The sequence below is a fragment of the Scyliorhinus canicula genome, chromosome 18 (assembly GCF_902713615.1).
Source record: "Scyliorhinus canicula chromosome 18, sScyCan1.1, whole genome shotgun sequence".
NCBI lineage: Eukaryota > Metazoa > Chordata > Chondrichthyes > Carcharhiniformes > Scyliorhinidae > Scyliorhinus > Scyliorhinus canicula.
Window position 1 is genome coordinate 126951141 of NC_052163.1, and position 16720 is coordinate 126967860.

At 42.2% G+C, this 16720-nt stretch overlaps 1 protein-coding gene across 1 annotated transcript in view; it reads right to left on the reverse strand.

Annotated features, from left to right (window-relative positions):
- rnf126 (ring finger protein 126) overlaps nucleotides 1–16720 on the reverse strand; it is a 65688-nt gene that overhangs the window by 32486 nt on the left and 16482 nt on the right. The window contains exons 3-4 of the mRNA XM_038776847.1: nucleotides 13649–13712; nucleotides 264–514 (exon numbers count right to left, since the gene is read on the reverse strand). Coding sequence (XP_038632775.1) covers nucleotides 264–514; nucleotides 13649–13712 — 315 coding nt within the window. The remainder of the gene's footprint in view (nucleotides 1–263; nucleotides 515–13648; nucleotides 13713–16720) is intronic.

Here is a 16720-nt window from a genome sequence, read left to right on the forward strand (position 1 = left end):
AGTTCCACATGCTTTTAATTAATTGACCATACACATGCTGTTGCGAAATCCTCATTCCAATTTATAATCACGTTGCCCAAATTTCAAATATAGATGCCATTAATAATCTTCCTGGAAGTAGACAGAGCAGTAAAATAGACACCAAAGAGCGGGTTTAATAAAAACAAATTAACAGCTAAAGATAGGTACCAAAGTAAACATTTCTCACTAGAAGCAAGTTTCTTCCCCTGGTTGAATGCTGAAATTTCAGGAGGTGCACCTACCCTTCTAGAGTCGGAACTCCTTCGTTTCGTGTTGTAGGGCGCCGTGATGGGAACCGAGGTGCTCTGGGTTGCCTGGAACTATATCGTGGTCGCGACTGGTGCTCCCTTTCTCTCCTATTTTCAGAGTCTCTGTTTTCTTCTGAACTCTGGTTGGCTCCAAAGGGGAAGGGATCAAAGGGGTCATCCAAAATGCCAAATGTAAACTGTCCATAGCTCCCTTGTGGTAAGGAAAGCAAGTGCTGGTCTAAACCCTGGAGTAAACAGATTTTTGAAGGACAATGAGGAATAAGCATTTCCTGGTTTTCAGATAAAAATTACTTTCAGTTTTCCGTTTACCCCTCACGAACATAATTCTCAAAAATAGTTATAGAATTGATTCCTTGGCCTCTGTAGAGGTTTAAGTTTTCCCTTTGCTTTTCACGCAGGGCAAGCACCTGGTTTCTGCTTCCCTATTTTTTTTATTTTAACCAAAGAGGAGTCATAATAGTTTTCATTTAACCAACTTCCAAATGAAATTCAGACTGGCTGTCTATGGGGCAAGCATGGGTGGTTGATGTAGGGATAGGTCAGAGTGTAGGGCAATTGGTTCTAGGTGCCACAAATTGCAAAGTCAAGGCATCAACAAGCACTCAGGAAAACAAAAGAGGGGCAAATGCCTCGTTTATATCCATCACTCATCATTCAGATTATCATGGATGATGTGCAGTTTAAAAGGAATCAAAGAACTTGCAGTTCCTAAAAATCTGAACTTCACAGGTTAAATTCAAGTTCTCCAGATGCAATAGCACATCTTGGCGTTTTTTGGATAAAATGCGAACCATACACTGCAAAAAAACACGTTCTTTAAAAAAAAGTACCATCTTGATTCAGTGCCTTTTGATATTGTTAGCTCCTCAGTTAATTTACTGGTGCGTAAACTGACCAACCAAGTAGTTTTAGCCTATACATATTAGTACACTGTAGATGTGTTTTTCATCGTTCAACTATCAGAAAGTTGAAAATGTGTTGGGAACTCCATATGTCATTGGATCATAGAATCCCTGTAGTGCAGGAGGCCATTTGGCCCATCGAGTTTGAACTGACCTGCCAAAAGAGCACCCTAAATGGGCCCACACCCCCACCCTATCCCCATAACCCCACCTAACCTTTGGACACTATGGGGCAATTTAGCATGGCCAATCCACCTAAACTGCACATCTTTGGTCTGTGGGAGATTATGGGGATATGGCAGGGAAGTGGGCCTAGGTCAGTTGGTCTTTCAGAGGGTCATTGCAAACTCTGGGCCGAATGGCCTTCTTCTGCACTGCATGGGATTCTATGAGGCCAAGTGCTGGAAAATGAAATTAGAATACTTAGGTGGGTGTTTTTGACCGGCGCAGATGCGATGGGCCAAAGGGTCTTTTCTGCGCTGCTAACCTCTATGACTTTATAGGAAGGAAGCATGGGACTATGCTTTCACCATCTATCTATTTATTTTTTAAAAGCTGATAATATTGCAGAAAATCAATGTCTTCCTTGTATTTACCAGCAGTCTAAAACTTTCTTCTGGGGTTAAACTTGGCGAAATTTAGTATGAATCTTCAGCTCTGCCCATACCTGGGGATAAATAGCAATGCTGATTGGAAACAATTCTTTACCAATCTCAACATAATTTGAGAGGAGTACAGTGCAAATAAAAAGAGAGAATGAAGTGCTTCAGATTAGGTACTTTATAGCCTTCTAGACTCAGCATTAAATTCAATAACTTCAAACCATGAACTCTGTCTTCTATTTTGAACTCCCTCACCTGACCCGCACAAATGCCAGTCTGTATCTTGTTCACGTCTTTACTTTCAGAAAGTACTGACTTTATTCTGCTGTTAACACCTACTCTGGACCTGTCTTTAATACTGTCATTATTACTGTCACAAGTAGGCTTACATTAACACTGCAATAAGGTTACTGTGAACCGGGGTCCCTGGTGCTCAGAAGCAACAGTGCTAACCACTGTGCTACCGTGCCACACATTCCCTTTGCCTTGTGTTCCATGATATCTTGACATTTTCTTTTAATGAGGGGGAATTTAGCGTAGCCAATCCACCTACCCTGCACATCCCTTGGGTTGTGGGGGTGAAACCCACACAGACACGGGATGAATGTGCAAACCCACCACAGTGACCCAGGGCCGGGATCGAACCCCGGTTCTCAGCGCTGTTCCAACTGTTCCTCCCTCTTTTTCAATAGCATAAAACCCATCAGATTTCTAGCTCTTATTTACAAGTCATATTGGACTCAAAACGTTAACTCTGTTTCTCTCTACGGATGATACCAGACCCACTGATTTTTCTTCCAGCACTTGTTTTTATTTCAGCTCTCCAGCATCTGACATATTTTGCTTTTATTTTAGTGCGCAGTGCAAAATGTCTCTTCTTTGGCTTGTCCCCTTTTTCTATCTCATCCAAGAGGCAAAAATTAATGTACAAATCTTAATGAGTGTCAACAAGCTATTCAATAGAAACACCCGTTATTAGTGAATGCACTGCTGTCCTTACCAGATGGTCACAGAGGTGTACTTTGAGCAGAGATCATTTCAGAGCAATAAAGAGACTGACTAAGTACACTTACCGCAACCATGTTTCAAATTAACTGATTCAAAACAGATCAGGTATCAAACTTCGAACATTCTCTGCTTTGATGCATCATACATCAACCACAATTTAGTGACGTTTGAACTTTGAAATAATGCATTGAAATATATTCGGCCTCAAATTATATATTCAAAATTAACAGCGATGAAATAACAACCCACCTTGGGCTGGTTTTATCCTGTCCTGATTAGATTGATGCTGCTGACAAAATAACTGACTGAATCCACCACCTCTATTTATAACAGCCATGACAGTATTGTATGCCACAGACACTCTACAACTAATCCCCTTGTGTGCAGTTCCCTCCACTGACAACAGTCTATCTACCTACAGCAGCACGGTAGCACACACTGCACGTTCTCCCCATGTCTGCGTGGGTTTCCTCCGGGTGCTCCGGTTTCCTCCCACAGTCCAAAGATGTGCAGATTAGGTTGACTGACCATGTTAAATTGTCCTCAGTGACCAAAAAGATTAGGAGTGGTTATTGGGTTACGGGGATAGGGTGGAAGTGAGGGTTTAAGTGGGTCAGTGCCGACTCGATGGGCTGAATGGTCTGCACCGTATGTTCTATGTTCTATTAGTATGGCATAAAGATTTATATGCTTAGTTTGGATAACCACTGGGTTAAGAACTAATAAAGTATATGTAACTTTCATGTTGCAGGTTATTAGAAAGATATAATGAGGAAGGAAGTAAACACACGTAAATATTTTGCTAATTTCTATAACAGGACAGAATCAAATCACCACAGCTGGAGATCTTGTGGGTTTTAAAAGCCTCCTTAACTCTTTTAAACCGATAGGAGCACAAGTAAGTTTTCTCAGGGCTAAATATATCTGCTATTTGCATGGTTTTGGACTACAGCGATACTCATGTTTACAGGGATTGAAATGATTTTAAGGACTTGTTCAACTTTAATGTGAAGCATCCCAACTACATCATCAAAATAGGGCTGACAGTGAAGGAGATGATTTTAGGAAAAAAAAATCTTCTATTTTCACACTAAAAATGTTTGTAGCTGAGAACTTTGGACCGAGCATTCAACTGTTCCCATTGCTTCTCTTCAGTAAGCAAAGGACTTTGGCAGATATCACTCGACACAACATTTCAAACAGAACTGACAGTACTGAGAGGCACAGAAAAATAGGCTTCCCACAATTGTAATGTGTACATTGCGGCTCCCTGATAATTCCAGATGAATCTATGGCAATATCTGAACAGACAACAGATTTTCATTGTTATCTCTACACTAAAGAGCTTGATGTAAACGAGCTACGGTACCTGCAGCTCAAAAACTTCCTACGAAAGGAGACAAGGACGTACCCACAACCGCCACGACAGACACTACTGGAAGACCTACTGGACGCAAGTATCCTAGAGAAAGGGAACTGTAGTGACATGTATGACCGACTGGTAGATAGGGACGACACCGTACTGGACGCAACAAGAAGGAAATGGGAGGACGACTTGGGGATGGAGATAGGGTGGGGACACTGCATAGGGTCAACTCCACCTCCACGTGCGCAAGGCTCAGCCTGACGCAACTAAAAGTGGTACATAGAGCCCACTTAACGAGAAACCGTATGAGTAGGTTCTTCCCGGAGGTGGAGGACAGATGTGAGCGGTGCCAAAGAGGCCCGGCCAACCACGGCCACATGTTCTGGTCTTGCCCCAGACTTGTGGAGTACTGGACAGCCTTCTTCGAGGCTATGTCCAAAGTGGTGGGGGTGAGGGTGGAGCCATGCCCGATAGTGGCGGTCTTCGGGGTTTCAGACCAGCCAGATCTATTCCTGGGGAGGAGGGCGGACGCCCTTGCCTTTGCCTCCCTGATCGCCCGCCGTAGAATCCTGTTTGGCTGGCGGTCAGCAGCACCGCCCAGAGCTGCAGACTGGCTGTCCGACCTCTCGGAATCTCTCCAAATGGAGAAAATCAAATTCGCCATCCGAGGGTCGGACGACGGCTTCCACAGAACGTGGGAGCCATTCATGCAATTGTTCCGGGACCTGTTTGTGGCCAACGTACAAGAGGAAGAATAGTCGGGTGGCCAAGAATCAGGGGAAAATGGACGGGAATCGGGGGAAGGTGGGGGGGGGGGGGGGGGGGGGGGGGGGGGGGGTACGGGCTCGTTATGGGGGTTTGATGGCAAGCTAAGGCCCAAAACCAAACTATAAATAAATGCCTATAAACATGTGCCTCGGCCATATTGGGGAATGTAAAATATGTATGCTGGCTAAAGGGGGCGGCCACAATTGTTGTTATGAAGATGCTTACCTGTAAATATTCATGTTAAATTTTTGTGTTTTCTTTTTTTCTCTCTAATAATTTGTAATATATAAAATATGAAAACTCAATAAAAAACATTTATTAAAAAAGAGCTTGATGTTGAAGGAAATGGATGAGTGCTGCCTTTTAAAAAAAAAAAATCACTGCCCCTCCTCACCAGTGTTACGATCTCCGTAGAGACTAATAAAGAAATTCAAACTTCCAGTTAATATCTGAAAGAATCATAGAATTTACAGTGCAGAAGGAGGCCATTCAGTCCATCGAGTCTGCACGGCCCTTATGGAAAGAGCACTCTACCTTGTTTCAACTTATGAATTTGGTCTTTTCAATATGAGCACAAGCTCCCATCCACAGGTGCGATGAAACAGAGACACATTTGGCCTCTGGCTGCTTGCTCTCTATTAGATGCTGGCAGACTAACCTGCTTGATATTCAGTGATATTTTAGGAAGTCTTGTAACCTGATCTTTAAAATGACTTCCTCTGCACAATTCCATACAGCAAAATGAATCACAGGAGCCTTGTATTCAGGCTGGAACGGCAATTTGCCATTCTGACTCAAAACAAAATCTTATAAACCTCAATTGTAGCAAAAGCCATCAAGAACTTAGAATTTTTATGAAACTATACTATAGACATGGGCAAGATAGTAGTTTATTGTACACAGGAAACAATCTGAAAAGTTTTATTCCAAATGGATTATTTGAAAAATGCACATGCTGGAGCTAATTAGGAGGAAGCATAACATTTATCACCACATGCATAGGTTTCTTAAAGTGCTTTAAAAAAGAATAAGTACCCAATATTTCCATAAGGAACAAAAACAACCGTGGGGCTTTACACTCATCAATGCCTTCTCTTAACCTTGCATAGATGAACATGTGTAAACATGTAACCCTAACCCCATTACCTCACTCCACTACCGAAAAGAATCAACAACTTATTTAGTAACTGGTCAATTTCTTCCGATTCTGCTGAGATCTACAAATGTTTGATGTTTCCAATAGCTGTTCAAATTGCAGAGGTCGGCAGGAGTGATGTGGCAGGTACTGAAGGACCTTTTGCCGACTTCAAGGCTTCTGTGCAACCCAGTTGCTCAATGAGCTTGCATTAACTCGGCTTCCCTTTTGAACTGAGCGCATCTGGGAGAATGACAAGAGGATAACAAGTTGCTAGAAGATGGAAGAGAAGGAGGAGGATCATATTCTGATTGAATTTTATATTCAATGAGAGAAAAGAGTGGGTCTAAGGCTATAATCTTGAACTTAAATTAGGAGTGCATGAAGGCAGAGCTAGCTAAAGTGAATTAGCAAAGGGATAGGTCAATAGAGAGGCAAAGCGATAGGTCAATAGAGATACATTAGCAGACATTTAACAGAATAAATACATTTTAACAAGGAAGAAAAATCACACGGGGAGGCTCCACCAGCCGTGGTTAACTAAAAAAAAGTTAAATATAGTATCAAACTTAAAAGAAAAAGCAACTAATTGCACAAAGATGGGTGGCAAGTCAGAGGATTGGACAGAATATACAAAACAGCAAAGATGATTAATAAGGGGGGACGGGGCGGTTGAGGATTCTGGGTCTGTACTTGTTGGAGTTTAGAAGGATGAGGGGGGATCTTATTGAAACTTGCAAGATACTATGAGGCCTGGACAGAGAGGACGTGGAGGACGTTTCCACTTGTAGGAAAAACTAGAACCAGAGGGCACAATCTCAGACTAAAGGGATGATCCTTTAAAACAGAGATGGGGAGGAATTTCTTCAGCAAGAGAGTGGTGAATCTGTGGAACTCACTGCCACTGAAGTCACTCACTGAGTGTCTTTAACACAGAGATAGATAGGTTCTTGATTAATAAGGGGATCAGGGGTTATGGGGAAAAGGAAGGAGAATGGGGATGAGAAAAATATTGGCCATGATTGAATGGTGGGGCAGGCTCGATGGGTCGAGTGGCCTAATTGTGCTCCTATGTTTTATGGTCTTATGGAGAAGCATGCTAGAAATATAAAGACAGATAGCAAGTGTTTCTATAGATATTTTAAAAAGAAAAGATTTAATAAAGTGAGCGTGGACCTATAGAAAGTGTGTCTAGGGAATTAATAATGGAAAATAAGTAGATGGCAGATGAATTGAACAGGTATTCATCGGTCTTCACGGCGGAGCATACATGTAATATCTCCGATTTAGCTGTAAATCAGGAAATGGAAGGAAGGAAGGAACTCAGGAAAATTACAATCACCAGGGAAGTGGTACTGAGCAAATTGTTGGAGCTGCGAGCTGTCAAGTCCCCAGATGCTGATGTACCTCATCCTTGGGTCTTAAAATAAAAAAGTGGCCAGCGAGACAGTTGATACATTGGTTTTGGTTTTCATTTTCCCAAATTCACTAAATTTGGGGAAAATAAGAACATAAGAACTAGGAGCAGGAGTAGGCCATCTGGCCCCTCGAGCCTGCTCCGCCATTCAATTAGATCATGGCTGATCTTTTGTGGACTCAGCTCCACTTTCCGGCCCGAACACCATAACCCTTAATCCCTTTATTCTTCAAAAAACTATCTATCTTTACCTTAAAAACATGTAATGAAGGAGCCTTAACTGCTTCACTGGGCAAGGAATTCCATAGATTCACAACCCTTTGGGTGAAGAAGTTCCTCCTAAACTCAGTCCTAAATCTACTTCCCCTTATTTTGAGGCTATGTCCCCTAGTTCTGCTTTCACCCGCCAGTGGAAACAACCTGCCCGCATCTATCCTATCTATTCCCTTCATAATTTTAAATGTTTCTATAAGATCCCCCCTCATCCTTCTAAATTCCAACGAGTACAGTCCCAGTCTACTCAACCTCTCCTCATAATCCAACCCCTTCAGCTCTGGGATTAACCTAGTGAATCTCCTCTGCACACCCTCCAGCGCAAGTACGTCCTTTCTCAAGTAAGGAGACCAAAACTGAACACAATACTCCAGGTGTGGCCGCACTAACACCTTATACAATTGCAACATAACCTCCCTACTCTTAAACTCCATCCCTCTAGTAATGAAGGACAAAATTCCATTTGCCTTCTTAACCACCTGTTGCACTTGTAAACCAACCTTCTGTGACTCATGCACTAGCACACCCAAGTCTCTCTGAACAGCAGCATGCTTTAATATTTTATCGTTTAAATAATAATCCCGTTTGCTGTTATTCCTACCAAAATGGATAACCTCACATTTGTAAACATTGTATTCCATCTGCCAGACCCTAGCCCATTCACTTAACCTATCCAAATCCCTCTGCAGACTTCCAGTATCCTCTGCACTTTTCGCTTTACCACTCATCTTAGTGTCATCTGCAAACTTGGACACATTGCCCTTGGTCCCCAACTCCAAATCATCTATGTAAATTGTGAACAATTGTGGGCCCAACACGGATCCCTGAGGGACACCACTAGCTACTGATTGCCAACCAGAGAAACACCCATTTATCCCAACTCTTTGCTTTCTATTAATTAACCAATCCTCTATCCATGCTACTACTTTACCCTTAATGCCATGCATCTTTATCTTATGCAGCAACCTTTTGTGTGGCACCTTGTCAAAGGCTTTCTGGAAATCCAGATATACCACATCCATCGGCTCCCCGTTATCTACTGCCCTGGCAATGTCCTCAAAAAATTCCACTAAATTAGTTAGGCATGACCTGCCCTTTACGAGCCCATGCTGCGTCTGCCCAATGGGACAATTTCTATCCAGATGCCTCGCAATTTCTTCCTTGATGATAGATTCCAGCATCTTCCCTACTACCGAAGTTAAGCTCACTGGCCTATAATTTCCTGCTTTCTGCCTACCTCCTTTTTTAAACAGTGGCGTCACGTTTGCTAATTTCCAATCCACCGGGACCACCCCAGAGTCTAGTGAATTTCGGTAAATTATCACTAGTGCATCTGCAATTTCCCTAGCCATCTCTTTTAGCACTCTGGGATGCATTCCATCAGGGTCAGGAGACTTGTCTACCTTTAGCCCCATTAGCTTGCCCATCACTCCCCCCTTAGTGATAACAAAGGGAAGGTTCCATTAGATTTGAAAATAGCGAATGGAACTCTTTTAATCAAAACAGCACACTACAGGTCAGTTAACCCAACATCTGTCATAGGAAAAATGCTATAAGTTATTAATTAAAGATATTATAGCAGGGCATTTAGAAAAATTCAAGGTATCCAGGAAAAGTCAACATGGATTTGAGAGGGACATCATATTTAAGCAATTTATTGGAGTTCTTTGAAAATGTAACATAGAAAATAGGAGGAGGTGGCCATTTGGCCCTTTGAGCCTGCTTCATCATTCAATATGATCATGGCCGATCATCCACCTCAGTAACCTGTTCCCACTTTTTCCCTTTGATCCCTTTAGCCCCAAGAGCTATATCCAATTTCTTCTTGAAGACATAAAATGTTTTGGCCTCAACTGCTTCTTGTTGCAGTTACCACTCTCTGGTTGAAGAAATTTGATTAAAGGGGAACTGGTGGATGTACTGTACGTAGATTTCCAGGGCATTTGATAAGGTACCACATCAGAGATTATTAAGCAAAATAAGAGTTCATGGTGTAAGGGGTAACATATTGGCATGGATAGAAGATTGGCTAGCTAACAGGAAACAGCAGGCATAAAATCTGGCTGGCAAGATGTAACAAGTGGTGCGCCAGAAAAAGAGAGAATGTGGAGTTGAGGTTACAGTCAGATCAGTCATGATCTTATTGACTGGCAGGGCAGGCTCGACGGGCTCCTAATTTATACGTTTGCACAAGAGGGCTTTCAGCAGAAGGCCACATCCATTGCAATGCACCTTCCTGAAATCAAGAATGGAACAATGAGACAACAGAGCACAACAAAGATTGTACTGCCAATGGCTGAGAAGGTGACCGACACTATGAACTTTGATCCTTCCAAGCTGGTTCTGGCATTCACTGCAATATCTCGCAGTTTTCCATCCCCTACTGTGTAAGAGCCACAGGACCTTCAAGAGAGATAACTCCATTTTATTCTCTCTTGCTAAAGACAAGCAGGTAGTTTCCATTCGGGTTTGCTCGGACTGCAGGCTACTTCATGGTGTAGGATGCTACTGACTATATGCATATTACCTCAAGTCAACTCTGTAATGTACAAAAACAAAATAGATTTCATTCCCTCAACATCCAGGCGTTGGAGGCCATACAACACCCAACATCTTGGTAGCAGGTGGTAATACCTTAATACTGCAGTAATTTACTGTGACAGCTGCATCTCCAGCCACCACAGCAAACCAAAGGATGGCAACTGTGCGAAAATGGCTATCCATTGGTGATATGGCGCATTACTTTGTTTCGCAAGCCACACACAAAGGTGCACAGCATTCTACAATAAGTGTATTCTCAGGAGAAATTTGATACAGCAGACCACGGTCATGCTGCAACAACAATCACTAGACTACATTGGAATATTCAACTTAGCAGGTCTTGTGATTTGTTGGAATCTGTTGCATGCTGCACAACCGTGCCAACATAAGGAGGCAACCCTTGACATCAGTTATCGGCTGTCTATGACAGAACAGGCAGCTGAGAACAAGCATGAGGAGGAGGACTAGGAGAAAGGGGAAAGAAAGGGAGGCACCAAGTTAGACAGAAACTTTCTGCACCAGCTGTGAAAAATTAATGTGAGTACAACAACCCCAATTTCCCATTCACCAGCAATTGAACACTGCTTCCCTTCTGTCACTGACCATCACACCATTCTCTTGAACACAGTAGAGATAGAAGCCATACAAAATAAATAATGCATGCAATTTATAAATCAAATTATGCCATATTCCAAATACAATTAAACTGATCATCTTTGTGCTGTCCCTTAGCTCCCATCTTATGTGCCTGAACCTGTCCTGTTATTCCTACGATGCGCTATCCCCAGTGATGCAGTGCAACAGTGAAAGGCTGATGGCTTTCAGTAGAGAACAGCAAGGACATTTGCAGAGAAGCAGAAATGGGAGCACAAATCCTCGAGAGACATCAGGATCATGCTAAATGGAGCCACTGCCTTCCTCCTGGGCTAATGCCTCAGCAATCCTGAATTTCTCCAACATGCTACAAGCTCCTTTGCACAATGGTACTCACAGCCTTGTTGCCAGTAGTCTAAGCTTGCATGAGACTAGTCTGAACTTCCACTACAACATTCAAACTTTTGGTGCTAGCTGCTTATTCTATTATAAAAGGCGATACATCAACCATTGAATATTGTATCACTGTTGAGCCCAACAGTATGCTCAGGGATTGGCCACCACTTCCATGCTGGAAAGGGTATGCTACAAACCGCATGCCAAGTTAGACCTGGATGCCTCCAAGCTCCTGGAAATTGAGTGCAGGCTTTCAAAGAGGATGCCAATTGCACAAGCATTTTATTGTGTCTGCCCAGTCTTCTTCTGTAAGTTTTCACATCAAAGTCCTTATCCGAGTCCAATGCAGAACTCTAGCAAACTGGTACCTGCAGTATCCTTGCCTGGAGTCAGCAGCCCTGTGCCTGAGCACGTGAAGATATTTTCTCCAATCTATTCTTTAAGATAGATGTAATGTCAACATTTGAGCTGTTGCCCAAGAGTGTGAAATCAGTGATGGTGTGGTACCTTCATCACTTTATTTTTTGATATTCCTCCGCTATCTGATTAATTTGTATTTCTTGGTTAACTGAAAGGTAAAAGGCAGAAGGGTTAAATTGTCGGGAGAGAGGTGGAAGTAAGTGGTGCATGCTTATAGCATCTGTAGCTTTCCGGAGATGGTGGAATATGGAGCAAGTGGGTCATGAGAAGGAGGATTAAACACAAAGATACAATAATCTTCAGTGGTTTTAGCATACTGTTGGCTACGGTTTCAACATGGCTGCGTCAGCATTGGCCAGCAGTGTCCTCCACGTGGACGAGAACACAAAGGCATACCTATCCCTCTCTGGTTAATTCCTGCTGCTTCCAGTTGTGCACCACCTTGCGCTACAAGAAAGGGGGAAGATGTCAGTTGAACTTTTGTTCAGACAATGTGGCTACCACAACTGAATGGTTGACAGAATGTGCAAACTTTCAGATGTGGGTATGAGGCCTGCAGCAGTGCCAAGTGAGTGCGCGCGCAGTGAAGCGAATGAATGTTAAGAGTGAGACTTGATCAAGAGAGATTGGTGGGTGGATGATGGGAACATTGCGAATTAAGGAGTAGCTGAGAGTAGTGTTACAGTTGATAGGATGTGGCATTTGAAGATGCACGCACTGACCTTGACCATTCCGGAGACCACTGAATTGCTTACACCATTGCATTCAGGTTTTGTAGACCAGACTCCAGGAATTCACCTCTGTGGCTATCTACTCCCATAGCCTTTTGATGACAAGTAAATACAGGGGCGGCACAGAGGCTAGCACTGCTACCTCACAGCGCCAGGGGATCCAGGTTCAAATTCCGGCCTTAGGTCACTGTCTGTGCGGAATCTGCACATTCTCCCCATGTCTGCGTGCATTTACTCCAGATGCTCCAGTTTCCTCTCAGTCCAAAGAAGTGCAGGCTAGGTGGATTGTCCATGTTAAATTGCCCCTTAAATGTTCAAACAATATGTGGATTATGGGGTTATGGGAAAGGGGTGTAGGCGCAGACTCAATGGGACACATGGTCTCCTTTTGCACTGTAGGAATTCGATCTCTTCTGCTTTCAATCTTTTGCCCCAAGACCTCCAGTACAGCAATGGAAAAAACTTGGAGCCAGCCAGCTCCTTCTCATGCCATGCCACTCTTCACTGTTATGAGATCTGCTTAACTTCTTGCACAACTATCAGCATCTGGTGGCTCAACATAAATAATTGCAGTATTGTTTTATAACCAGTCAAAACCATTAGCTGCATCCTTTTCCAAATGTTTCCGGGGATGATACCGGGGGAATATTTGTTGACCCGAATGCGGTTGTAGCTGAACAGACTATTAAGCCACATCCACCAACAGGAATTAAAAATCCAAAGATTTAAAGGATCCTTATATCTGTCAAAACTCAGCCTTAAAGTTCCAGAGCTGCCATTGCTGCCACTTGAGCTTGCGTTCCCAAAATATCCTACTGGGGGCCATGACTCTCAGTTTGGGAACCCCCACTTTATATAGTGATTGGTGATGTGTGAATCAAATAAACATCTATGCGAGTGGTGTCCTGCCACATGCTTAGCTTATTACAGCGAATTGTCACCAATCCTTTCAAAATAAGATATTGATAATCTAAATTTAATTAGTGTGCTTTTTCTAATGCATTCGTTAATACTTTGAATTGACTATAATTAAAGCAATATGTTGTCGTGAGATAACCATTAATAAAAAGTTATAATTCAGAAAACAATTATTCATTGAAAATGTAGTTCGATCAAAAACTAAGTTAGGAATGGATACGTCATAAGATAATTAAGGCCTGCAACGTAATTAAAACTTGAAACTCTGGCAAAACCATGCTACCAACCTCAAATAACTGTCGAGTCTGATCACTTGTGGAAGCTGTTGAACCCGAGCCATTTTCAGTATTTCTACAAGAATTCCAAATATTGCATAATTAGCAATGTCATACGGTATAATGTGCATAAGAACTTGCAACTAGCTATTACAGATTAATGTACAACAAGGCAGGCTGCATCATCTGTACTAATTACTGGGTTAAAGTCAGAGACCATATGCAAGTCAAACAGTTAACATCCGTTTCAGTTAAGGAATGATTTTGCTTCAAAACCCCAATAGTTCCCAATATATTATGCAAAGGTCACAAGATCCATGGACAACTCTAGATTCTCCTTTCACGTTTACTTGCAAGATTGTAGTTTGCAGCTGCCGGAACCTTTCAATGTGGCCAGCCATTTACTAAAATAAATTTCATGGCTCACATTACTTTAAATAACAACACAATCAGCATGGTTTGTAAAATGGAACTGACCAAATGATCTAGCCTATCCTCAGTGGTACTTAAATTGTTGTTTAGAGAAGAAAGAAAGCAAAGGGAAGGCCTCAACCAATATATGAGGTATTTGGAAACCTGACATTTTGAGTTCCTCATATTATCAGGAAGCTGATCAATGGACAGCCATTACAAAACTTAAGCAGCTACACAGGAAATGCTGCACATCAGCGTCAGATCCAGCACATAGTGTACATACTCTGACTTGGAGTAGTCAGAGCAGATAAAATATAATGCCTGAATAATCGCCAATAATATAATCTTGCCAGTTTGGAAGTGGTCAAGAGAATCATGTCTTCAAACCTATAGATGATGAACACTGGACTTAAACATTGAGCGGCACGGCGGCACGGTAGCACAGTGGTTAGCACTGTTGCTTCACAGCGACAGGGTCCCAGATTAGATTCCCGGATTGGGTCACTGTCTGTGCGGAGTCTGCAAGTTCTTCCTGTGTCTGCGTGGGTTTCCTCCGGGTGCTCCGGTTTCCTCCCACAAGTCCCGAAAGACGTTAGGTAATTTGGACATTCTGAATTCTCCCTCAGTGTACCCGAACAGGCGCCGGAATGTGGTGACTAGGGGCTTTTCACAGTAACTTCATTGCAGTGCTAATGTAAGCCTACTTGTGATAATAAAGATTATTAGTCAAAAGGATGGAATGGCAAGCGCATTAATAACCAACATTTTGAGCTATACTTAGATCCTAAGCCATACAACCTGAATAAAATATACAACTGCAGACAGATTTTAACGATGACTATTAGGCCAATTGCATGAGAAACTAATTCAGTATTCAGTTCAAACAGATATTAGATACTTTCCGTGCAGAGCTCCAACTCCATTTGTATGGTGGACGTCTTTGTTTCGACAGTACAAACTTTCTGCCACTATAAAATGTAATGATTAACTATTGATAAAGCATAATGACCCAATTACATTGTACCTGCCTGGAGAATATTTGCAGAGTATTCCATGGCATTCAAAAGCATAGAAAGACTGAAAGTGATAATCAACTACCACCTTAACAGGAGGATTCTGTGCAGAATACAGAAGTGCTCTTGAAAACCTATTCCTTTTGCTTTACAATCTCTTGATAAATAAATTCAGCATGACATAATTTTTCCTTTACATCATCTTCCATCAAGCATTGTTTACAGCAGATATATTAGATAGCACTTAATTAACATTCAGTAAAGAGACCTTGGGGCAGCACGGTGATAGTGGTTAGCACTGCTACCTCACGGCACTGAGGACCCAGGTTTGATCCAGGCCCCCCATCTGTGTGGAGTTTGCACATTCCCCATGTGTCTGCATGGGTCTCACCCCCACAACCTAAAAATGTGCAGGGTAGATGGATTGGCCACGCTAAAATTGCCCTTAACTGGACATTTTTTTTAAAGTAAAGACCTCAGATTCCTCCATCAGAATGTGTCAGACAATAAGTGCAGTCTAAAAATAGAACTGCATGAATCAGTATTCCATCAAGCATTTAGCAAATGTATTTTGATTACAGAGCCAATACTTTCTTACACTACCAATATTCCATGATATTGTCTAACCTATGAACAATGTGCCATTTTAAAATAATAGAAGAATAGTTATGGGTTATTTGCTACAATATTAAAGTTGTAACTGCATTTATCCAGACGGCCCCTCCAGATGTACCAAGCTGTTAAAATAAGCACAAGCTGGAGGTCAGTTAACAGTATAATTGTTGAGAGGGAAGTTTGTAGACAAATGACTTTAAATTTCCAGATCAATCTACCCATTACTCTCATTAACTGTAAATATCCTGAAATTGAATATTGTCATTCTTATTTTTTATACACTGGACTTTGATTATATACATGCCATAATTATAATCTCCTGAACTGCTCAGAAAGCCTGAAGTTATGCTTAAGTGCAGCAAGTCAGTCAGTCTATTTGGGAGAACTGTGCCTGCAAGATTTATTTTTATATATTAACCAGTGCCCCAGGGTGTTGTTCAATGTGTCAGTTGTTTTGTCAGACATGTCCATCCATCCACTATTTTCCTCATTCATTCCCAGTTTTTAATCCTGAAGCCCACAACTTTGAACTTGTGGAGTGGACATTTGCGTGAAACTTTGGAGATGACTTTTGGAACCTGAGCTACTTGTGGGGTTTATCACTGCAGGCTTGAGATGTTACTTCCTCAGAAAAGTTAGATAGCTAGCTCCCTCTCCAGTGCTCTTAGATGCAAGAACTAGACACCCACTCCCCTCAAGCTTGAGCCCAAAAGCATAAAATCTCAACGTAGTACTGCCAATCGTTCAATTACAGGATATTTGGAAATGGGTAATTGACCACGGGTGTTACATCAAATAACGGAGACAGATTTATCCATTTTGGTGGGCTGCTATGGCGATCTGGGAGCACTGGGAAGGAGGGCTGAAGTTTGGCAGTAATGCGTTGAGGTTTTATGCTCTTTGGCTGAAGCATTAAGAGTGTAGTTCTTGAATTATAAGCACAGTGGAGAGTGTAGCCATCTGAGATGGCCACCTGCAAAGGACCATGGGAAGTATGGCCAACCCAGGACTCAAGACAGTTACAGGGCTTCTGTGTATTTGA